Source organism: Toxorhynchites rutilus, chromosome 3 (genome assembly GCF_029784135.1).
Source record: "Toxorhynchites rutilus septentrionalis strain SRP chromosome 3, ASM2978413v1, whole genome shotgun sequence".
Taxonomy (NCBI): Eukaryota; Metazoa; Arthropoda; class Insecta; order Diptera; family Culicidae; genus Toxorhynchites; species Toxorhynchites rutilus.
Window position 1 is genome coordinate 162516443 of NC_073746.1, and position 23978 is coordinate 162540420.

At 45.2% G+C, this 23978-nt stretch overlaps 1 protein-coding gene across 1 annotated transcript; it reads right to left on the reverse strand.

Annotated features, from left to right (window-relative positions):
- Window positions 1-17273: 17273 nt before the first annotated feature.
- Window positions 17274-23642, reverse strand: LOC129773624 (uncharacterized). Its single transcript, XM_055777263.1, has one exon. It carries the CDS (start codon window positions 23640-23642, stop codon window positions 17274-17276), a length of 6369 nt encoding a protein of 2122 aa, XP_055633238.1.
- Between the last annotated feature and the right edge of the window lie 336 nt (window positions 23643-23978).

The following is a 23978-nucleotide window of genomic DNA, read 5'->3' on the forward strand; positions in this document are numbered from 1 at the left end:
CAAGTGTCAAAACAGTGCCGAAATTATTGACGTGTAAGTTTCTTATCACATCAACAATTGGCAGCGAAAACTGTCTGTTTCTATGAAAAAATATTTAATTTCCTCCTGACAGTAGTAAATATTCGCTGATGAACTTTATAAAAAGTGGTTTGCAGTCAGTGCTGGGTTCTCAGGAACCTGGGGCGCTGCAAAGTGGTGCCAAAACTGTATGAAACAACGAAATTTGGGTCAGAAACTCATTCTAAACCTTTTAAATTATTATGCCCCTCTGGAACAGGTAGAACAAGTGAGTGCTTCGACACTACTCGAGGATCGCCGCGATGCTTGCAGAGCGCTCAGGGCTCTTTCGAAAAAAATATCGCGTGGAAGTGGGAGCCCAAGGTATGCACGCTCTTCTCCAAGTCATGGAAATGGATAGAGCCGATCCGGAGATAATTGGGTACTGCTTGGACACCCTCTGTCATATCACTTCTCAGGAACAGTTCGAAGAAGACAACCCGGACAACCCAAGCGTGACGGTCAACATAGGAGAACAATTTACGGAGATGTTCCTCAAGTCGAACGAGAATGTGAGCTTGATTTTGAATTGTCTGGAAGAGTACGATTTTTGGATTCGCTAGTCGGCTATTAAGTTGTTGACCAGTTTGTTAGCGAACAAAACGAAGGACATACAGGAAACCTTCTTGTTAGCCCAATGGACGTTTCCAAGTTGATGGATTTGCTGGTTGACAGCCGAGAAGTTATTAGAAATGATGTATTGCTACTGTTGATACAGCTTACCAAAGGAAACGCAAACATCCAAAAAATTGTAGCTTTTGAAAATGCTTTTGGTCGATTGTTTGATGTTATCAAGGAGGAAGGATGCGCAGATGGTGGAATTGTCGTGGAGGATTGTTTATTTCTGATGATGAACTTGCTTTAAAAACATTCCCAGTAATCAGCAGTTCTTCAAAGAAGGATCCTACATCCAGCGGTTGGCGCCAATGTTTGTTATTTCACAGGTTTCGTCACTAACTTCCGGTCAACTTTTGTGCGGGGGACTGTTCAGCAACCATCCGCTCTCCAATTGGTTCTCGGCTGTTTCTTTAGCGCATGCCCTCATTGTTAGTTAAGCGAGAAGGTAATCATGTTGAGTTCAATGGCCGAGTATTGGCTAACTTCAATTCAACCGTACGATAGTATGATAAGGATTTGCGACATGAATGTAGCCATTGTAATATCGTGTTGGCATTATATTGTAGAACCAATGGTAAACTAGATTAATGTTCTTTTTCGAACAGGCGACTTCATTTTGGTGGGTGATTTGATGCGATCTATCACGCTGTTGCATTACAAGCAAATGGGAGTAGTTGTGAGGAGATCGATTTCAACAAAATTTCTCAAAACTATTGATACAGCAGTAACAATATTGGATGACGATGCGTTCCTTGGGTGGACAACAGCAAGTATCTATTTGTTTGCCTAAAAGATGGGTAAGTAGGATTTCCGTAGCTCTGTTTATCATAAGAACACTTTTTGTATTTTTTTAAGGACCACAACAACGGGCGACGAACGATAGCAAATGCCAGAGGTTCCTCAATTCATGCCATGGTTCGCTCGTAATGCAAAACATTGGTGAGCGAACGACGCCGACAACGGGCTGTGTGCTATTTGGCACGGTCTGATCACAAATAACACTCGATTATTATGAATTTCTTCGAAAGTTACGGGAAAGTTTGATACAATCAAATCTGTTGGTAAGACTGATTATTCGTATTGGCGTAGTTTCCATACCGAAATGGAAACGGAACGTTGCGAGGGATTTATTGATGGAGGATGGATAGTGGATAGTGGATAGTTTTCTGGATTTAACTCGGGAAATATATACGATGCATTGGGATTGCAGATCGACGGGGATGGAACTAAGAAGGAAGCGGCCGTAGATGATAAAATCAAGATTGTAGAAGACCTAACATGGACACATCAGGATGTCCAGTGTTGGTCATGATTATTGAATGAATGCTATCAGTTGTTGCTATAGTTGCGAAAAATAATTTCATGTTTGTAGGATAATAAAGAAATTCCAGTAAACGTATTGTTTACTACACATTATTTGAACTCGAATAGTCATGAACGACGGATTTCTCAAAATTATCTATGAGTTTTATCAAAACTTTATTATTTTTGGGAAGAAACGTGGAACATTCAGGGCAAGAGCGGGGATGTTGATCGAATCGTGATGCGTGTTTGGATTTGATGCTCTTTGAGTCGGTAGATATCAACCTGATTCCTTGTATTCACTGTAAGAAGAATATTGAAATATGTTATGAGATACAATTTGAATGAAATATAGTGATCAGGTATACCTATACGGTTGGATATTTCCTAGCGTTTGTAACTTCTCATCGGACTTGACACTATCAAGTGTCAAATCATATTCTGGAGAAATGTCGACCTTACGAATTAATAAATAGGTTAGTTGATCTTGGAATGCGATCATATTACTTATTCTTATTCGACAGCTTCTTTCGCTCAAGCTGATCCTGCAGCGCGATGCCTTTCTTGAACTCAACCGTGAACTGAAAGACCATTTGTAATGTCGAGGAATACTAGCTGCAGCACGGTAAGATCACGAGGCAGACGTACCGGTCATCGGGTAGGGGTCGAGCCTCCCTCGCAGTGCGTGATGATAAAAAAACATTTTAGTGGTGTCTGGCAGTGATTGAGTAGCCGCTGGGCCGCCGCCATGGTGGACGTCCCCGGCTCCGCACCTACGGTGTGGGGCCATAAAGGCGGTGCGAACTACCGTAATATTCAAGGCAGTTATTCAGGAGCAACGTTACCAGAACATATGGATCCGGCTGGTGAACACGGTGAGCTTATTGTACTGCGCATTACTGGTGTTGGCGATGACGGTAAAGATAAGAATCTCCCCCCGCCCCTTTTCTCATTCGCAAATCTATTGAGAGCTGTGTTAAAGAAATCGAGGGCTTATGCCCTTAAAGTTCGCAATAAAAAAAGCGGAGGCTCTGTCACAGCTGACACAATTATCTGATGGTACAAACGTCAAGGTCACCTACCAAAAACACTTGAACAGCACCAAGTGTGTTGTTAGTTGCGCACAAACAATTAATATGTCGGAGGAGGACATTGTGGACTGCCTCAAAGACCAAAAAGTGACAGCGACTAGAAGACTCAAACGACGGACCGGTCCAGACGCGATAGAAAACACTCCTGCGTTAATCCTGACAGTTAATGGTACATGTACACCTGAATTAATCTATTTTGGCTATCCTCGAGTAAGAACGAGGCCGTATTACCCGTCGCCCATGCAATGCTTTAATTGCTGGGCATTTGGTCACACAAAAACAAAGTGTAGACAAAACACGCCAACCTGTAGGAATTGTTCCGTAACACATGTGATTCCAGCGGAAGGAGGCAGTCCTGGATCGACGAATAAATGACCTGGTGAAAAAAATAGAAGAAATAGATCTTACCATCGCGAACATGGCCGCTTCAATGGAGTTACAACGCATCGAGGCGTTAAAAAACACGGAGATGATCAAGTCTCTGGTGGATAAAATCGATCAGATGGCCAACACACTAGCGGCCATGGAGTAACGATTGACCCAGAAGGACAAAATCATCACTCTGCAACAGAAGAAGATATCTAGAGCCAGGTCATTATTGCCCCAAACAAAAAGTGCCGAAACATCCGGGTTAACAAAAGACACCCATTCCAGACCTTCCTCCTTGTTCAACACCCCTACATCCTCCCGACCGGCCAAATCCACAAGTATAATACCACAAAACTCCAGCTTGGTCATCTACTCCGACTCCGACATAGAATCCATCGAACTAGATGACACGCTTATGAAAACACAATCTCCGTCTACACCAGTACTTCTTACCAGCTTACCAGCCTGGAGATCGAACTACAAATGCAACACCCTCGAATAAAAGAAAACCCGAATCCCCGCTTATACAACCACCGAAGAACATTCGTCAGAGATCGTCAACAGTAGGCAAGCAACCCGCCTTGCCTCCAGATAACACTCGACCCAATCAGCGATCAGACTCTCAATACCCACCGCCGACTAGTGGTAAGGACCGTCAGCCCAAATAGTGTTTCGTCCAACTCTTACCTCACCTGTCGCCAACCACTACTCCACCAATCAGCTCTCCGGTAAGGGTGGCAACACCTATTCCCCGATGAACTACGTGGGAATTGTACCTGAACTCGGGACGCACAAGGGTGGCAACACCTGTTCCCTGAAGGACCACGTGGGACCAGCACCACAAATTGGGACGCACAAGGGCGGTAACGTCTATTCCCCGAAGGACTGCGTGGGAACTGCTTCAGATCTCGGGACGCACAAGAGTGGAATCAGTGGAATCTCGTTCCACGATCGATTTCACTGGAGTTTCTTCTTCCGACATTGTGCAACTTCCGTTACCCTGTGTCATTACCACCGAAGTATCCATCGCCAAATCACAAAGTAGCGCAGAGGATTGCAGTGACGCCGAACCGTTTTTTTCCGCCGTCGGGTCAAGTGAACGAACGCTGGTTTAGAATTCTACTCCCAGTTCCCGAGCACCGCTGTCTCGTTCGACAATACCACATATCGTTGCCATTGCGATCCTTCCAGCTGCCGACACAACACCATCCACAGTTGATGTCCCAATCCGCCGAAGATCCGCTCGTCTCGCCGCCAGGGCTAAGCCGGCCGCCACAACCATTCCACTTGAAGCTCATGCCAGGCCTGTCTCGCCTATGCCAGCCGAAGCGAGGTCCGATGCCAATATCTATGATGCATGGAGACGTAGCCGAGGAGATCCCACGCAAGCTATGGCCGGGAGTTTAAGCTCCCCAAATGAACCTCACCATCTTTCCTCGGCTGCTTCCGAGTGGAATGTGGTCCCTGTGAGTCATCCTAATAATCCTCTAAATCGGAACTTTCTGTCGCCCTATGTTCCGCAAAAAGTCAACTAGCCCGGAGACGTGATAGCCGAAGCCAACAGGAACCGTCAGCACATGTAGAGAACCTTTGAGGTCAAAATTGGTAACATCAGCTCCCGAGCTTTCCAAAAGGAAACAGGAGTACCTCAAGGTTCTGTGCTTGTCGTCACCCTCTTTCTCGTCGCCATGAGTAGCCTGTTCCAGGTCCTGCCTGGGAGAGTCTTCGTGTTTGTCTACGCGGACGACACTCTTTTGATGGCAGTGAGTGACACCCATAGGATTCCAAGCATCAGAATACAGGCAGCTACCAATGCCATCGGCCGGTGGGCGGCCGAGAGAGGATTTAGACTTTCAGCGCAGAAGAGCGACCAGAAGAGCGACCATACAGACATCAGGGTCCCAACTCCAGGGTCAAGCTATACAAAAACAACATTCCCCGCCGGAAAACGCTAAAGATCCTTGGAGTGTTTGTTGACCACAAACGTAACTTCCTCCGCCATTTCGAGGAAGTTAAGAACAGCTGTGCCACCCGGTTGAATCTATTGAAAACAATTTTCAAACCGCACCGAAGCAACAACAGAAATATCCGGCTACAGGTGGCCAAAGCCATCAGCAGCCGCCTCACCTATGGCCTTGAACTGACGTGTTTGGCTGGAGACAAGCTCCCAAAATCTCTGGCACCGATTTACAACAAAGCACTACTGACTGTCTCCGGTCTCCTGCCAACACCAGCTGCCTCTGTCTGCGCTAAAATTGGAGAACCTCCTTTCGATCCAGCCCAGGAGGCTGAAAACCTCTCAAATAAAGAATAACAAAAAAATCCTATTCGTTCGAAAATCAGAATAAGGGTGATAAACGAGCGACTTAAAAAAATAACAACGTAGTTCTACGTCAACAATGCGGTCGTATCTTGGACATAACCTCCTATAACTTTTTTCTTTCTATTATACAAAGGTTCAATCATAAAACTATTGCATAGCATGGAGGAATGGCTGTCCAACCTGTTATCGTCGGTGGAGTTCCACCGGGAATCATCACATCCAGTACCACTACATATCTGATTCCCCACCACACCGCCCATCACCAGGAAAGTATGTCCACCAACACATCCACCAACCTCGCTCTGCAATGGAACATCAATGGACTGTACAACAACTTGGGAGAACTGGAGACCCTTGACCGAGAGTTATGTCCGTCCATCATCGCACTCCAAGAGATAAATCGAGTTTCCCCAACAAACATACAGAAAATTGTCGGGGTTAAATTCCACTGGCACACTAAGCGGGGCTCCGTTTTGCAACACTCTGTTGCTTTGGGTGTCCGGAGAAACATTCTCCATTTGCGAAAAACAAATATCCACTGACCTGCCAATAATAGCCGTCCAAATCGAGGCCCCGATTCCGGTGACCATCATTTGTATATACCTGCCATGAGGCATAATCCCGGAACTACGACGGAAGCTGCTTGAGGCGTTAGCAAGCTTGGAGGACCCAAAAATCATCTTGGGGGACTTCAATGCTCATCACCGCAACTGGGGAATTCAAACACCAAATGTCAGAGGGAATATCATCGCCTACCTCTTGGAGGTGATGGAACTCTCGGTCTTAAATGACGGCACTGACACTTTCCGTAGAGGTACGAGCAACACAGCCTTTGATATTTCAGCCGCTAATCTCAACTTGGTGGATAGGTTAGGGTGGAACAAAGCCGACGACATTCATGGCAGTGACCATCACCCGATAACCATCAGCTTCAACGGCCCGCCGCCGCTCGCAACTCGCAGACCAAGATGGATCTTCGAAAGAGCTGACTGGACAGCTTTTCAAACATCTTCCGACTTCTTGATATATAGAGACAACCCAACCACCTTTGCCACTTTCAACAAAATCATTATGGAGGCGGCCGAAGCCTTCATCCCAAGAACGAAAACCACTCCGGGGAAGAAAGCGCTGCATTGATGGTCCGAGGACATCAAAGGGGAGGAGAAGCGGAGAAAGTTTCTGCGTACGGCCAAACGACTACCAGCAGGAGACCCAATGAAGGAAGTTGCCATGAACAGGTATCGAGCGCAACATATCAGAGTACGGCGGTTAATCCGGAAGGTGAAGTTAGACAGTTGGACTGGTTTTCTAGAGTCTATCAACGAAAACCAGTCCTCTGCGGATCTTTGGCGCAAAGTAAACGCACTAAATGGGAAGAGAAGGTCACACAACCCCATTCGTCAAGGTATTACTAGGCTGTGTCCCCAACCTGCAGCGATCCGGTTGATACTTCGAACACGCTCGGTGAATATTTCGCGGGATTGTCCTCGATCTCCGAATATGAGCTCGATTTCATCCGTCGACAGGGAGCGGCTATCACTTCGGTCAGCAACTTTGTGGTCCCTGTGAGTCATCCTAATAATCCTCTAAATCGGAACTTTCTGTCGCCCTATGTTCCGCAAAAAGTCAACTAGCCCTGACGGTATCGGCTACAAGATGCTGAAACATGGAATACACACGAATTTCCCGAGGGCTGGAGACACAGCCTAGAAATACCTATACCTAAGGTCGGTCAAAGCAGCAACAACGTGAAAGGCTACTGTCCAATTTCCTTAACCTCCTGTTCATCCAAGATCCTGGAAAGAATGGCGAATAGGCGCCTGGTCACCTTTCTAACGGAAAATAGAAAATTGCACTATCAACAGTTCGCCTTCCGACCAGGTATGGGCACCAACAACAACTTCGCGACCCTCGGAGACGTGATAGCCGAAGCCAACAGGAACCGTCAGCACATGTAGAGAACCTTTGAGGTCAAAATTGGTAACATCAGCTCCCGAGCTTTCCAAAAGGAAACAGGAGTACCTCAAGGTTCTGTGCTTGTCGTCACCCTCTTTCTCGTCGCCATGAGTAGCCTGTTCCAGGTCCTGCCTGGGAGAGTCTTCGTGTTTGTCTACGCGGACGACACTCTTTTGATGGCAGTGAGTGACACCCATAGGATTCCAAGCATCAGAATACAGGCAGCTACCAATGCCATCGGCCGGTGGGCGGCCGAGAGAGGATTTAGACTTTCAGCGCAGAAGAGCGACCAGAAGAGCGACCATACAGACATCAGGGTCCCAACTCCAGGGTCAAGCTATACAAAAACAACATTCCCCGCCGGAAAACGCTAAAGATCCTTGGAGTGTTTGTTGACCACAAACGTAACTTCCTCCGCCATTTCGAGGAAGTTAAGAACAGCTGTGCCACCCGGTTGAATCTATTGAAAACAATTTTCAAACCGCACCGAAGCAACAACAGAAATATCCGGCTACAGGTGGCCAAAGCCATCAGCAGCCGCCTCACCTATGGCCTTGAACTGACGTGTTTGGCTGGAGACAAGCTCCCAAAATCTCTGGCACCGATTTACAACAAAGCACTACTGACTGTCTCCGGTCTCCTGCCAACACCAGCTGCCTCTGTCTGCGCTAAAATTGGAGAACCTCCTTTCGATCCAGCCCAGGAGGCTGAAAACCTCTCAAATAAAGAATAACAAAAAAATCCTATTCGTTCGAAAATCAGAATAAGGGTGATAAACGAGCGACTTAAAAAAATAACAACGTAGTTCTACGTCAACAATGCGGTCGTATCTTGGACATAACCTCCTATAACTTTTTTCTTTCTATTATACAAAGGTTCAATCATAAAACTATTGCATAGCATGGAGAAACGATATGGATAAATGGGAAAAAATTTAATGAAACAGTATAAATTACATATTAAAGAAGTTTATTTCAAATTAACAATTCATTTATTGAACAACAAAAGTTTTGACGGCGCCAGTGGTTGTATGGTTAGCGTAACAGCCTCACAATCCGATCGGCCTGGGTTCAATCCCAGCTGGCGTCGTTGGGATTTTCTGAGGCGAAAAATCTCTGGTTACGTCTTCCTTCGGAGCGGAAGTAAAAGAAGTTGGCCCGGCTCATGAGTTGTTGAGTCTGATAGGTAGGAACAGGTGGAGTCGCCTCCCTGATGTCGGTGATTGGCACTAAAGTGGCGGAAATAGGCCGACGAAAAATAAGCGAAGATAAAAAAAAAAAAAAAAAACAAAAGTTTGAAACAAAATTTCAAAAAAGTGTCATTGTCCAAAAATACACGCTCTGTAGGATTCGCCTGGATCATCTATCATCTATCATTGGAAAGGAAATCGCTCGCTTGGTCCATCATCTGTGAGAAATAAATAATAATGTTACAAATTTGTAAATCATATAACTTTGAAATAAATACTCATGTCACATATCCTGTCTGTCATTTGTTGATAGCTGAGTCATCCGAAAAGGGCAACCCTAGCCAATAAGGCTCTCAGAAGCTCAGAAAGAAACAAGAGAAAGAAATATTAGTAATATTTTAAACGAAAAAACGAAAAAATAAATAAATAAAATATGAACTGGTAATAATAAATCAAATCCGCAACAGTATATAGAAAGATATAAAAAATAAATGCATGTGGAATAAAACAAAACTACAGAAAATGTAATACGACAATAACAATAAATAAATAGAATGAATTCATCCAAAGATCAAATGTTCCTTATGGAAAAAATAATAAACTGGTAACAATAAAATAAATCCGCTACAGTATATAGAAAGATATAAAAAAATGAATGCAACAAAAAACGAAACCAATATGTACAATAGAACTCGCAACAACAACAAAAAATCAAACAATAAATATTTAACAACTAATAACTCTGTCATCCGATCCATATATGCTTTAAGGGAAAAGCGACTGCGCCACCTCGCCTACCATAAGGATTATAAATTTAAAACAACATCGCTTTAGAAACTTTACCTCTTTCTCAGCTTTCAGTCGTCGATTTTCCTGCCGCAATTTTATATTTTCCGCTTCCATCCTCCGAAGTTCTCCTATAAGATTCCTGTTCTGGACAATCATATATTCCAACTCCGTTGCATCTACTGGTTCCCAGTAGTACAAATCTTCATCATCATCGACAAAAATTGTTTCACTGGGCACCAGTGGCGGAGGAACTTCATCCTCGATCATCACTTCGTTTTGATGCATCTGGATCCGAATTGGCTGTAAATAAAAGTTTTGTTAACACTGTACACACTCAGAAATATTTTTTCCTACCTTGATATCTTCATTCTGTGGTTTTCCACTACGTCTTTCATAACTTCCTGGTTCGCGGTTGGCCCAAGAACGCGTTGGAACCCTCAAGCTGACTGGAATCCTCGATGTAACGGTACCTCGCTTCATTTTGTGTGGTGATGGGATTATAACTGCTTCTCTCTTGATAATTATAATCCTCAGTGGAGAAAATGTTTGCATCAACACAATGCTTGCTTCGATTGAATCAAAACTTGGAAAATGGCACTAGCCTGCTTTGCACTGTTTTTTTTATCTCGTTATTGTATCTTACATTATGTGAAAAATGACTTTGGTGTGATTTTGAAGTTGATGAAACATAAAATTAATAGTTACTTAATTAGTTTTTAGATACTAAAAATGAGATGTTATTTTTCAACAATATAGGATCGGAGTTTAACAATTGTTTCTTGTTACGATCAAGCAAAAGCTATAAATAATTAATTTATTGGATAATCATGGATTTTCTTTTCGGTCGTTCTGTTACCATATCGCATATTTAACATAGTAATCTATTGCTTTGTTTGCAAACTGCGGTAACGAAATATTTTATGTATTTTCCTAGAATTTGAAAAAGTATGTGACTACAAAATGGTCTGTAACGAAAATGAAATCTGACATCCCTACCAACAACCGAAGGAACGAACCGTACAGAATACCAATCCCAAAATACCAATACACCTTCTTGAAACCACATCACTTTTGCAAGTGTCAAAACAGTGCCGAAATTATTGACGTGTAAGTTTCTTATCACATCAACAATTGGCAGCGAAAACTGTCTGTTTCTATGAAAAAATATTTAATTTCCTCCTGACAGTAGTAAATATTCGCTGATGAACTTTATAAAAAGTGGTTTGCAGTCAGTGCTGGGTTCTCAGGAACCTGGGGCGCTGCAAAGTGGTGCCAAAACTGTATGAAACAACGAAATTTGGGTCAGAAACTCATTCTAAACCTTTTAAATTATTATGCCCCTCTGGAACAGGTAGAACAAGTGAGTGCTTCGACACTACTCGAGGATCGCCGCGATGCTTGCAGAGCGCTCAGGGCTCTTTCGAAAAAAATATCGCGTGGAAGTGAGAGCCCAAGGTATGCACGCTCTTCTCCAAGTCATGGAAATGGATAGAGCCGATCCGGAGATAATTGGGTACTGCTTGGACACCCTCTGTCATATCACTTCTCAGGAACAGGAACGAAGAAGACAACCCGGACAACCCAAGCGTGACGGTCAACATAGGAGAACAATTTACGGAGATGTTCCTCAAGTCGAACGAGAATGTGAGCTTGATTTTGAATTGTCTGGAAGAGTACGATTTTTGGGTTCGCTGGTCGGCTATTAAGTTGTTGACCAGTTTGTTAGCGAACAAAACGAAGGACATACAGGAAATCGTTCTTGTTAGCCCAATGGACGTTTCCAAGTTGATGGATTTGCTGGTTGACAGCCGAGAAGTTATTAGAAATGATGTATTGCTACTGTTGATACAGCTTACCAAAGGAAACGCAAACATCCAAAAAATTGTAGCTTTTGAAAATGCTTTTGATCGATTGTTTGATGTTATCAAGGAGGAAGGATGCGCAGATGGTGGAATTGTCGTGGAGGATTGTTTATTTCTGATGATGAACTTGCTTAAAAACATTCCCAGTAATCAGCAGTTCTTCAAAGAAGGATCCTACATCCAGCGGTTGGCGCCAATGTTTGTTATTTCACAGGTTTCGTCACTAACTTCCGGTCAACTTTTGTGCGGGGGACTGTTCAGCAACCATCCGCTCTCCAATTGGTTCTCGGCTGTTTCTTTAGCGCATGCCCTCATTGTTAGTTAAGCGAGAAGGTAATCATGTTGAGTTCAATGGCCGAGTATTGGCTAACTTCAATTCAACCGTACGATAGTATGATAAGGATTTGCGACATGAATGTAGCCATTGTAATACCGTGTTGGCATTATATTGTAGAACCAATGGTAAACTAGATTAATGTTCTTTTTCGAACAGGCGACTTCATTTTGGTGGGTGATTTGATGCGATCTATCACGCTGTTGCATTACAAGCAAATGGGAGTAGTTGTGAGGAGATCGATTTCAACCAAATTTCTCAAAACTATTGATACAGCAGTAACAATATTGGATGACGATGCGTTCCTTGGGTGGACAACAGCAAGTATCTATTTGTTTGCCTAAAAGATGGGTAAGTAGGATTTCCGTAGCTCTGTTTATCATAAGAACACTTTTTGTATTTTTTTTAAGGACCACAACAACGGGCGACGAACGATAGCAAATGCCAGAGGTTCCTCAATTCATGCCATGGTTCGCTCGTGATGCAAAACATTGGTGAGCGAACGACGCCGACAACGGGCTGTGTGCTATTTGGCACGGTCTGATCACAAATAACACTCGATTATTATGAATTTCTTCGAAAGTTACGGGAAAGTTTGATACAATCAAATCTGTTGGTAAGACTGATTATTCGTATTGGCGTAGTTTCCATACCGAAATGGAAACGGAACGTTGCGAGGGATTTATTGATGGAGGATGAATAGTGGATAGTGGATAGTTTTCTGGATTTAACTCGGGAAATATATACGATGCATTGGGATTGCAGATCGACGGGGATGGAACTAAGAAGGAAGCGGCCGTAGATGATAAAATCAAGATTGTAGAAGACCTAACATGGACACATCAGGATGTCCAGTGTTGGTTATGATTATTGAATGAATGCTATCAGTTGTTGCTATAGTTGCGAAAAATAATTTCATGTTTGTAGGATAATAAAGAAATTCCAGTAAACGTATTGTTTACTACACATTATTTGAATTCGAATAGTCATGAACGACGGATTTCTCAAAATTATCTATGAGTTTTATCAAAACTTTATTATTTTTGGGAAGAAACGTGGAACATTCAGGGCAAGAGCGGGGATGTTGATCGAATCGTGATGCGTGTTTGGATTTGATGCTCTTTGAGTCGGTAGATATCAACCTGATTGCACTGCTGACGCTCCCTTGTATTCACTGTAAGAAGAATATTGAAATATGTTATGAGATACAATTTGAATGAAATATAGTGATCAGGTATACCTATAAGGTTGGATATTTCCTAGCGTTTGTAACTTCTCATCGGACTTGACACTATCAAGTGTCAAATCATATTCTGGAGAAATGTCGACCTTACGAATTAATAAATAGGTTAGTTGATCTTGGAATGCGATCATATTACTTATTCTTATTCGACAGCTTCTTTCGCTCAAGCTGATCCTGCAGCGCGATGCCTTTCTTGAACTCAACCGTGAACTGAAAGACCATTTGTAATGTCGAGGAATACTAGCTGCAGCACGGTAAGATCACGAGGCAGACGTACCGGTCATCGGGTAGGGGTCGAGCCTCTCTCGCAGTGCGTGATGATAAAAAAACATTTTAGTGGTGTCTGGCAGTGATTGAGTAGCCGCTGGGCCGCCGCCATGGTGGACGTCCCCGGCTCCGCACCTACGGTGTGGGGCCATAAAGGCGGTGCGAACTACCGTAATATTCAAGGCAGTTATTCAGGAGCAACGTTACCAGAACATATGGATCCGGCTGGTGAACACGGTGAGCTTATTGTACTGCGCATTACTGGTGTTGGCGATGACGGTAAAGATAAGAATCTCCCCCCGCCCCTTTTCTCATTCGCAAATCTATTGAGAGCTGTGTTAAAGAAATCGAGGGCTTATGCCCTTAAAGTTCGTAATAAAAAAAGCGGATGCTCTGTCACAGCTGACACAATTATCTGATGGTACAAACGTCAAGGTCACCTACCAAAAACACTTGAACAGCACCAAGTGTGTTGTTAGTTGCGCACAAACAATTAATATGTCGGAGGAGGACATTGTGGACTGCCTCAAAGACCAAAAAGTGACAGCGACTAGAAGACTCAAACGACGGACCGGTCCAGACGCGATAGAAAACACTCCTGCGTTAATCCTGACAGTTAATGGTACATGTACACCTGAATTCATCTATTTTGGCTATCTGCGAGTAAGAACGAGGCCGTATTACCCGTCGCCCATGCAATGCTTTAATTGCTGGGCATTTGGTCACACAAAAACAAAGTGTAGACAAAACACGCCAACCTGTAGGAATTGTTCCGTAACACATGTGATTCCAGCGGAAGGAGGCAGTCCTGGATCGACGAATAAATGACCTGGTGAAAAAAATAGAAGAAATAGATCTTACCATCGCGAACATGGCCGCTTCAATGGAGTTACAAAGCATCGAGGCGTTAAAAAACACGGAGATGATCAAGTCTCTGGTGGATAAAATCGATCAGATGGCCAACACACTAGCGGCCATGGAGTAACGATTAACCCAGAAGGACAAAATCATCACTCTGCAACAGAAGAAGATATCTAGAGCCAGGACATTATTGCCCCAAACAAAAAGTGCCGAAACATCCGGGGTAACAAAAGACACCCATTCCAGACCTTCCTCCTTGTTCAACACCCCTACATCCTCCCGACCGGCCAAATCCACAAGTATAATACCACAAAACTCCAGCTTGGTCATCTACTCCGACTCCGACATAGAATCCATCGAACTACAAATGCAACACCCTCGAATAAAAGAAAACCCGAATCCCCGCTTATACAACCACCGAAGAACATTCGTCAGAGATCGTCAACAGTAGGCAAGCAACCCGCCTTGCCTCCAGATAACACTCGACCCAATCAGCGATCAGACTCTCAATACCCACCGCCGACTAGTGGTAAGGACCGTCAGCCCAAATAGTGTTTCGTCCAACTCTTACCTCACCTGTCGCCAACCACTACTCCACCAATCAGCTCTCCGGTAAGGGTGGCAACACCTATTCCCCGACGAACTACGTGGGAATTGTACCTGAACTCGGGACGCACAAGGGTGGCAACACCTGTTCCCTGAAGGACCCCCTGAAAGAAGGATCCTACATCCAGCGGTTGGCGCCAATGTTTGTTATTTCACAGGTTTCGTCACTAACTTCCGGTCAACTTTTGTGCGGGGGACTGTTCAGCAACCATCCGCTCTCCAATTGGTTCTCGGCTGTTTCTTTAGCGCATGCCCTCATTGTTAGTTAAGCGAGAAGGTAATCATGTTGAGTTCAATGGCCGAGTATTGGCTAACTTCAATTCAACCGTACGATAGTATGATAAGGATTTGCGACATGAATGTAGCCATTGTAATATCGTGTTGGCATTATATGTGGGAATTGTACCTGAACTCGGGACGCACAAGGGTGGCAACACCTGTTCCCTGAAGGACCACGTGGGACCAGCACCACAAATTGGGACGCACAAGGGCGGTAACGTCTATTCCCCGAAGGACTGCGTGGGAACTGCTTCAGATCTCGGGACGCACAAGAGTGGAATCAGTGGAATCTCGTTCCACGATCGATTTCACTGGAGTTTCTTCTTCCGACATTGTGCAACTTCCGTTACCCTGTGTCATTACCACCGAAGTAACACCGTTTTGCAACACTCTGTTGCTTTGGGTGTCCGGAGAAACATTCTCCATTTGCGAAAAACAAATATCCACTGACCTGCCAATAATAGCCGTCCAAATCGAGGCCCCGATTCCGGTGACCATCATTTGTATATACCTGTCATGAGGCATAATCCCGGAACTACGACGGAAGCTGCTTGAGGCGTTAGCAAGCTTGGAGGACCCAAAAATCATCTTGGGGGACTTCAATGCTCATCACCGCAACTGGAGAATTCAAACACCAAATGTCAGAGGGAATATCATCGCCTACCTCTTGGAGGTGATGGAGCTCTCGGTCTTAAATGACGGCACTGACACTTTCCGTAGAGGTACGAGCAACACAGCCTTTGATATTTCAGCAGCTAATCTCAACTTGGTGGATAGGTTAGGGTGGAACAAAGCCGACGACATTCATGGCAGTGACCATCACCCGATAACCATCAGCTTCAACGGCCCGCCGCCGCTCGCAACTCGCAGACCAAGATGGATCTTCGAAAGAGCTGACTGGACAGCTTTTCAAACATCTTCCGACTTCTTGATATATAGAGACAACCCAACCACCTTTGCCACTTTCAACAAAATCATTATGGAGGCGGCCGAAGCCTTCATCCCAAGAACGAAAACCACTCCGGGGAAGAAAGCGCTGCATTGATGGTCCGAGGACATCAAAGGGGAGGTCAAGAAGCGGAGAAAGTTTCTGCGTACGGCCAAACGACTACCAGCAGGAGACCCAATGAAGGAAGTTGCCATGAACAGGTATCGAGCGCAACATATCAGAGTACGGCGGTTAATCCGGAAGGTGAAGTTAGACAGTTGGACTGGTTTTCTAGAGTCTATCAACGAAAACCAGTCTTCTGCGGATCTTTGGCGCAAAGTAAACGCACTAAATGGGAAGAGAAGGTCACACAACCCCATTCGTCAAGGTATTACTAGGCTGTGTCTCCAACCTGCAGCGATCCGGTTGATACTTCGAACACGCTCGGTGAATATTTCGCGGGATTGTCCTCGATCTCCGAATATGAGCCCGATTTCATCCGTCGACAGGGAGCGGCTATCACTTCGGTCAGCAACTTTGTGGTCCCTGTGAGTCATCCTAATAATCCTCTAAATCGGAACTTCATCATCGAGGAACTTTCTGTCGCCCTATGTTCCGCAAAAAGTCAACTGGCCCTGACGGTATCGGCTACAAGATGCTGAAACATGGAATACACACGAATTTCCCGAGGGTTGGAGACACAGCCTAGAAATACCTATACCTAAGGTCGGTCAAAGCAGCAACAACGTGAAAGGCTACTGTTGTTACGGGAGCGGTTTTCGTTTCGGACTTCTTTATAGCGAACTCGTATGTTTTGTTTGAGTATATGCTTTAAGCTGTAATTCAATTCTTTTAGTTCATTGTTTTTATGTTTTACATTTGTTCGTTGCTTACATTTATTCGTCCTCTACTCTAATCTACCCGCCGTGTCGTAACAATAAGTTGCGGTCCTGATGTGATTTATTCACCAATTAGGCACAATTAATTATGAACAATTTAAGGAATTCAGAATAACGTTTTGTAATCAATTTCAAGATGGTTGTTGTTTTTTTTTATTGATCTCTGAAACTGCCTTATCGATCTTACATTTGTCAGACTTTCGCCCATTTCACATCTCCCTGTGGTACATTGTTAGGGTGATAAGAAACTCGCGAATCCGTGTTGCCAACATACCCCCACCCGTACTGCTTCAGGTATCCTTAAGCTGTACCTGCTTCCCTGGCTACATCCAAGGTAGCGAGCTTAATCGCCGGTCTACGCATGATACCACCAGAAGTTTGCACATCCGCACTGCGAACTCGTCCATCACGTCCAGGATACACTTTGACAATCCTACCTCTGATCCAGCTATTCCTCACGCCGTCGTTCACAACAATGACCAGGTCTCCGATGTTAATGGGTTTCACCTCTCCAAACCACTTCGGTTGCCTGGAGATAACAGGCAAATATTCTTGGATCCACCGCTTCCAAAACCTGTCTAGCATAAGCTGTACATGCTTCCAATTGGATCTTAGCAGCGCACTGTCTTCCGTTGGCCGGACTTCTGGCTGAACCACTCCACTCGAACTCAACAGTAGGAAGTGATTTGGTGTCAAGGCCTCGCCTTCTTCACTGTCGACCGGTAGGTAAGTTAATGGACGCGAGTTCACCAAGGATTCCACCTCCACAAGGGCCGTTACCAAAGTTTCCTCATCTGGATTTCTTGACAACTCCATGTTCGCCAGGCCGGTCTTCACTGAGCGAATCAGTCGTTCCCATATGCCACCCATATGTGGGGCGTACGGTGGGTTGAGTTTCCATTGTGTTTCCGCATTTGTAAATGTCTCCGCTAGATCGCAACTGATGGTGCTTATCTGCTGTTTTAACTCCGCGCTCGCCCCTTGAAAGTTAGTTCCTTGGTCTGAATAAATTTCCTGTGGTGCTCCTCGACGGGCAATGAACCTGCGTATTGCCATCTTGCAGGATTCAGACGACAAGCTGTAAGTGAGTTCCAAGTGTACTGCTCGGGTTCCTAGGCAGGTAAACAACGCTACCCATCTTTTGACAACACCTCGTCCAAAGCGAACAGTTATTGGACCAAAATAATCCAGTCCCGTGAATGTGAAGGCTCTGACGTACGGCGTGAGACGGGCAAGAGGAAGGGGCGCCATTGGCGGAATTTGTGGCTTGCACTTATGAATTTTGCACCAGTTACAACATTTTGCCACCTTCTTGACGGCCGTTCGTAACTCTGAAACGTGGAACTTCTGTCGAAGTTCGTTTACTACGGTTTCATTGTTAGCGTGTCCATATTTCCTGTGGTACCAATTAATCACCAATTGTGTGACATAATGGTCCTTAGGCAAGATCACAGGAAATTTTCCACCATCAGGAATACAATCTGCTGCAGCGATGCGAGATCCCATTCGCATGACACCCGTTGGATCCATGAATGGGAGTAGTTTGAAGACACGACTGTTTTTCTGAATCTGTCTACGTTCTTCTGGATGCGCTTCTCGATTACTACGCAGTATGCGGCACTCTTCAGGATATTCACAACTTTGGATTATCTTAAATATAGTTGACTCCGCTCGTTGTAATTCTTTTTTTCTCAGGAACATGCCTTCATTCGACTTCGATTCATCTTGAGACAACTGTGGCAAAACAAACCGTAGGACGAATGCCATAGTGCGAAGTAACCTCTCCCACTTCGAGAAACGCTCAAATTCGATGACCTGCTGTGTTGATATCTGCTGTTGCAAATAGGCCACCCTTAACTCTTCAGTAGTAGGTTGTTCAATTGCTTCCTCTGGCCAATCAGACTCCGGTTTATACAAGAACTCCGGTCCGTTGAACCACCTGCTGTGTTCATCAAAGCATGGGCCTTGTCCCCACTTTGTAGCTTCATCAGCAACATTCATCTTTGTTGGCACCTTCCTCCAGTCACTGATCTCCGTTTCATCCAGGATTTCTGTTACCCTGAACGCTACGAACTGCTTGTAGTTCCGTGGATCTGCTCGTATCCAGTTAAGGACTGTAGCTGAATCACTCCATAAGATTTTACGCTTGATGCGTATCGTGTGATTTGAGATGATAGATTTCATAAGTCGTGTTCCAATCACGGCTGCCTGCAGCTCTAATCGCGGGACTGACAACAACTTGATAGGGGCTACCTTGCTCCTTGCAGCCACCAAACTACAGCGTACTTCTCCGTGGTCCAGAATCCGAAAGTACGCTGCGGCAGCATATGCGGAATTACTAGCATCGACGAAGACGTGCAGTTCAAGCGAATTGTATGCTTCCGGTTGGTATCCAGGAAAGTAGCATCTGGGTATTTTCACTGTATTAAGCGTTCCTAAAAGTTTTGCATATCGCTCCCATTGAGGTACGATATTCGCCGGTAACGGTTCGTCCCAGCCAATTCCGGATCTCCACACATCTTGGACTATTGTCTTACCATGCACCACAAACGGAGCGACCATTCCTAACGGGTCGAAAACGCTCATAACTAAGCTCAGCAATTGCCGTTTAGTTGGCACTATGGACTCTTCCAGTAGACGTTGTAAATCATTGCGGAAAGCCGACGAGAATACGAAGACATCCTCTTGTGGTCGCCATACCATTCCCAAAACCCGTTCCAGATTACTGCCCTTGTCCATCGTGAAGCTCTTAACTGACTTCGTGTTCTGCTCTCCGATTCGCAGTAACACCTCTGCGGAGTTGGACATCCAATGCCGAATAACGAATCCTGCCTTTTCATGAACTTGTTTAACGTCCAGAGCTAGCTGAACAGCTTGCTCGATCGTATCGACGCTGTCCAGATAATCATCCACATAATGGTTTTCCTGTATGGCCTGTGATGCTTCCGGATATTCTGCCGCATACTCCCGCGCATTCAAATTCTTCACGAACTGCGTTGAACTTGGTGAACACGTTGACCCAAATATAGCAACATCCATAACGTGCACTTCAATCGGGTCAGATGGACTGTCCCGCCAAAGGAACCATTGGGCTGTACGATCCTGCATTCTGATGAGCACTTGATGGAACATTTCCATGATATCGCCACTTATAGCGATTTTCCTTTGTCGATACCGACACAAGACACCTTGTAGAGATGTTAGTAGATCCGGTCCTTTCAGAAGAACGGAGTTCAACGATACCCCTTGTATAGACGCAGCAGCGTCCCAGACAACCCTAATTTTATCAGGTTTCTTGGGGTTCACTACGACACCCAATGGTAAAAACCACGTCCGCTTGGGATCCATCTCATCCAGCTCACATGTAGTTGCCTTGTGTGCGTACCCTTTGGATATGTAGTCAGTCATTTTTTGCCGAACGTTGTCGTACAAGTCTGGTGATTTAAGAAGCCGACGTTCCAAGCACCTCAATCTGCGCTCAGCCATGGGTCTGCTATCGGGAAACTTGACATTATCGAATCTCCACAAAAGCCCAGTTTCGAATCTGCCGGTTTCAGTTCTGATCGTTGTGGATTGAAGAATCTTCTGAGCGCGCATGTCGTCGGCCGATTCCTTCGTCTGAGTCACCGCAACGCCAATGCTTTCCATAGAGAAAAAACTCTTCACCAGTTCATGTAACTCGTCGTCTCGTGATTTCGTACGAATATGCAGAACTCGCTGTGAAGATGTACCTGTTTTATCCCCAGAACGACCATACAGAACCCAGCCCAACCTGGTTTTAGCGACTACTGGCTCGTGCTCGCGACCCTCCCTCAGCTTTAGTGTGGTCTTTAATCTGGTATTATCCAGTCCTATCAATAAACCGGGAACGGCTTCGTTGTAGCTTTGAACTGGCAGCCCTTTCATGTACGGGTATTTGCTCTGCAATTCCTCGAAATTCAAAGATTGGCGTGGTAGCTCGAGCCCGTCGATGGTTTGCACTCTGCGAATGGTAAATTGTTTGTCTATACTCAATCCTGAAATGTTCAGTTGAATTTGCTGAGATTCTTCTTCTACACGCTTGACCCCGTTGGTCCACTGCATACATAGTGGAGATGTTGGACCTTGTACACCTAGTTGTTCAGCCAAAGATCTCTCTACCAAAGTGGAATCAGAGCCACCGTCCAAGAATGCGAAAGTTCGTACTGATCGACCGTTGGCATGAAGGACTACCGGGATAATGCGAAAGAGTACTTGCTGCTGTTGTTGATGAACTGAGATTACGCCAGAAGTTGGAACCGAAATTTCTGTTTTCGGTTCTCGTGGTTCGCCTGGATGAAGCAATCGGTGATGCCGTTGCTGACAACCGTTAACCCCGCAACCCAATGCTTTACACGGCCATTTCCCATGCGGATATAAACAGCGTCTACAGAGACTCAAGCCTTGAGCCACCTTCCATCTGTCTTCTAACGTTTTCGACTTGAAAATTGTGCAATCCTTCGGTTTGTGTCCCCCTGTATGACAAACCACACAAGGACGTGCAGTTCTTGTTTGGATGTATGATTCTGGCTTCTCTGTTGCCTCATCGTTCTGAATGTTCATTGTATGTATCTCCGCTTTCCCTTTTGGTTTTTCGAGTTTAGCGGAAACTGGTGTAACGCTACTGGCAGCCGTTACGATCACATTCATATAATCTGCGAAGGTCTTCAAATCTACGTTCGGCACTCGTTGTTTATACATCGCCCAATCAAGCTTGATGTTTGCTGGAAGCTTCTCGACCAGTTCCTCAATCAAGATCGGGTTAGCCAAATGCAACTGCTGTCCCGTCGAAACTAGATGAGCGCAGAAATTTCTAACAGCCAGACCGAAACTGATAATGGTTCCCAGTTTATCTGGTCGTGGGGTCGGTGTTGCGCGCACTTCTGCTAAAAGGGAATTTATAATTGCTTCTGGCCGTCCATATAGAACTCGAAGCGTATTGATGATCTCTGGGACGTTCGAAGGATGAAGGAGAAAACTACTCACTGATTTCCTTGCGTCCCCCTTCAAGCAACGTTGCAGTCGCATCAAGTTCTCCGAATCATTATACCCACACATCTGCGTGGATGTTTCATAGCTGCTCCAGAACATCGGCCATTCGATTGGATCCCCAGCAAAACATGGAAGTTCTTTGGGAACAACGTGGCGTGCTGCCAACTGCTGGGTATTTGGACCGTATAACGACTGAGAATGAGACAGCTCGTACGGCCACTGTGTATTTGCTACAGCCGGTATGGGTGTTTGGTAACTTGACACACTCACTACAGGAGCACGAAGTGGAGGTCGAGGATCCCCCCATATTGTCGAAGGTGTATGAGAGACTGCTTGAAGAGCATTCTGGGGCACCAGAGGATTCGGGAAACCTACAGGCTGGTTTCTACTTATGAAATAGTTATCGGAACCGGTGTATAACAGTGGTTCATTCCTAGGTACCTGAGAGTGCCCTAACTGTCCTAACGATGGAGTGTAAATGTATGATGGTTGAACATAGCTATGTGCGATTGGTTCTCCAGTGCATCTTACTGAGGCTGAACTGCTGGTACTCACCATGGTCGATGTGGGTACTACATACAAATTGTACTGACCAGTGTGAGAATCCACCCATGTGCGCTTTTCATCTCGTGGTTGGATGTATTCGCTATATGCGGGAATCTGAGGAAGCAATGAACTGCTAACGACGGTTGCAGTTACTGCAGGAGTCAATTGTGGAGCTGCCGACGGATTCTGCCACGATACTTTACGCTGAACGATGGGAATACTCGTATACGATACAGGTGCTGTCCGGGGCGTTGATTGAACCAATGATGGGAGTGATAGGATTGGATTTCCGTCGCTAACGGAAGTTTCTCGGTTTACGTTGGTGATGGGTGAAGTGACGTCATCGAACAGTTTCGCAAGTACACTAGGCCGTGCGACAATATTACTCGCTTCCCCCGTTTTATTATTGACTCGAGCTGGAACAGTAGACGAACTGCTTTGAACTACTGTGTTTTCTACCGGTACTACTGGCTTTGGTACGACATCATCACCCGCTTCCGGTATGAATCCAGTGGAAATAACTTTTCCAGATTTGGTATTCATAATCCCTTGGTGGTTGTCGATCCAGCATCGAACCTTTTCGACACTTTTGGCTGTATCACCGCTTCTTACACTCACTCTTGAGCTCGTTCTGGCATCCTCGTTCAATTGCGCGTGAAGCAACTTATACTTCCGATCCATGAACTCCTTCTCTAACTTCAGTTGATCCGCCCTCACCTTCTCCTTCCTTTCCTTCTCCATTCGTATAGCTTTCTCCTGCAATTCCTTGTCCTGGTCTGCTTTTTCAGCCACCATCTTGGCCTGGAGTTCCTTTTCCTCTGCCAATTGCTGCATCTCCAACTGCAGTTTTGCTTGTCGTGCACTTGCGCTCGTCGACGCTGTCGATTTCGCCGTTGATGGTGCACGCGAACCCCTCGGTCGACATACTACGCAATGGTAACTTCTATCATCTGCTTCTATGCTATCGCCAACCCCGGCGCACGAAAAATGAATCCAGCGAGTGCATCCATCGCACTGCACCATCTTGGCATCTGCCTCATTTAGCTGCTTGCATACAATGCACAGAGCATCAGTGGATACTTCATTCGGAATTGGTTGATCTACCGGCATCATTTTACGAGGTCTTAATAAACTTCAAAGAATAAATCTTAAAGTTTGTTTGTTTTGTTTCCAAGTTTGTCCAATTTCCTTAACCTCCTGTTCATCCAAGATCCTGGAAAGAATGGCGAATAGGCGCCTGGTCACCTTTCTAACGGAAAATAGAAAATTGCACTATCAACAGTTCGCCTTCCGACCAGGTATGGGCACCAACAACAACTTCGCGACCCTCGGAGACGTGATAGCCGAAGCCAACAGGAACCGTCAGCACATGTAGAGAACCTTTGAGGTCAAAATTGGTAACATCAGCTCCCGAGCTTTCCAAAAGGAAACAGGAGTACCTCAAGGTTC

Excerpts from the sequence above, each read along its gene's own strand:
- LOC129773624 (XM_055777263.1), bottom strand. The coding sequence starts at position 23,642 with ATGATGCCGGTAGATCAACCAATTCCGAATGAAGTATCCACTGATGCT.